The 1,528-nt window shown below is 41.7% G+C and overlaps 2 protein-coding genes across 2 annotated transcripts in view; one reads left to right on the top strand and one right to left on the bottom strand.

Annotated features, from left to right (window-relative positions):
• Positions 1-611, bottom strand: part of LOC105449749 (fatty-acid amide hydrolase 2) — an 8,140-nt gene extending 7,529 nt beyond the window's left edge. Inside the window, exon 1 of the mRNA XM_011689133.1 lies at positions 511-611. Within this exon, the coding sequence (XP_011687435.1) occupies positions 511-611 (101 nt within the window). The remainder of the gene's footprint in view (positions 1-510) is intronic.
• A 187-nt stretch (positions 612-798) lies between these two features.
• The window catches only part of LOC105449748 (facilitated trehalose transporter Tret1-like), a 4,246-nt gene continuing 3,516 nt past the window's right edge, over positions 799-1,528 (top strand). The window contains exon 1 of the mRNA XM_011689132.1: positions 799-864. Within this exon, the coding sequence (XP_011687434.1) occupies positions 799-864 (66 nt within the window). The remainder of the gene's footprint in view (positions 865-1,528) is intronic.

Genomic DNA, 1,528 nt, shown 5'->3' with positions numbered 1-1,528 from the left:
CGATCTTTCATCGGATCGCGTTTTGGTAAAGAACTTTTTGTCTTAGAATTTCACAGAGAATACGCTGGTTTCTGGCGGTACGTCAGTTCTGGGACACCCTGTATAATTGGAAGAGAAATGCCCATATGATAAACAGAGAGGCCCATGTCCGATATATCTCTTTCTCTTGCTCTTTCTCTTGTGAGTGCTTTTTCGAAAGTGCGCGCGGCCAAACTCGCCAAACGACGCATATGCGCACTTTCGAAAAAGTACTCACAAGAGCAAGAGAGAGGTATATGATTTCCTTTCTCACTTTCATCGGACGCTTTTTGATTCCCCACTCCCCTTCCATTTATATATGTTCTAAGAGGTACTTAGGGCACTTAGAGGTATTTAAGACACTTAGGGTAGAGCATAAACATATAAGATAGACTCCACATCAGCTGGATTTTCCGTTGGAAGAGGCATCCATGCCATATTGTTTAAGAGAGAAAGAGAGAGAAAATAATGAGGTTCCCTGTCCTTTACTACCTGTCTTGTCCACTGGCTGTCAATTGGTTAGATCGTACTGCGCATCCGATCTGCGCAGAGAAGAATAAGGACCCTTCCAATTTTCTGTCTCGCAATGGCATGGATGCATATATATAGCTAATGTGGGGTCTATTCAGTGAGATATATATACACATTCTGGAATGAGTCTTCCATAAGAAAATGCGTGGGGGAGTAGTCGCTGTGCGAAAGTGACAGCCATGCAGCTTGGGGACGTCTGCTTCACTTTAATAACGTCATTGAAGTGAGGCAGACGTCCCCAAGCTTTGCATGGCTGTCATTCTCGCACCACTGTTGCACAGTTCGGCCATCCCCACTACCCCAAGGCTCACTACAGTATGTTATATATCTCACTGAGTCTATCTTATATGTCTATGGAGTAGAGTCCCATGAGGCGTATTTGCCACGTTACGCGTAACCGCGTAACGAATCAGAAACGATCTGCTTGGCGAGAAACATAAAACAAAAACAGCAGATCGCTTCTGATTGATTACGCAATTACGCAATACGCGGCAAATATGCCTCATGGAACTTTATCCTAACGCGAGGTTAACTCCTTGAAGCACAGTGGCATTGTGGAATACCACCTTTTCCATAACCATTTTCTGAATAACTGGGGTAGTTTTCACTCAATTTTCGAACTTTTTTTGTGTTTTGGTATCAGTTATACATTCAACAATAAGAATCGATGTGCAATAATTTGAAATCAGGGGTAATTTTGTTTATACAAATAAACAAACGTTGAAAAATTGCAATTTTTCTGAAGAAAATTTATTATCTCCGAAAGTTCTTAGAGTTTTCGCGCAAAGATCTTCCCTCAAAGGTTTTTGAGGTCGCTGATTACGAATCCATGGCCAGATTTCTAAAATCCAATATAGCGGACCCGAATTCGAAAAACGATGCAATCTTATGAAAACGTACATCTGGGAGTTGAGCGATTTTACACTAAATCAGCACAGTTTTTCGGATTATAGTCGCCATATTGGATCTGCCATCTTGA

The sequence above is a fragment of the Wasmannia auropunctata genome, unplaced genomic scaffold (genome assembly GCF_000956235.1).
Source record: "Wasmannia auropunctata unplaced genomic scaffold, wasmannia.A_1.0 LD336074.1, whole genome shotgun sequence".
Lineage (NCBI taxonomy): Eukaryota > Metazoa > Arthropoda > Insecta > Hymenoptera > Formicidae > Wasmannia > Wasmannia auropunctata.
This window is presented reverse-complemented; position numbering and strand designations above follow the sequence as displayed.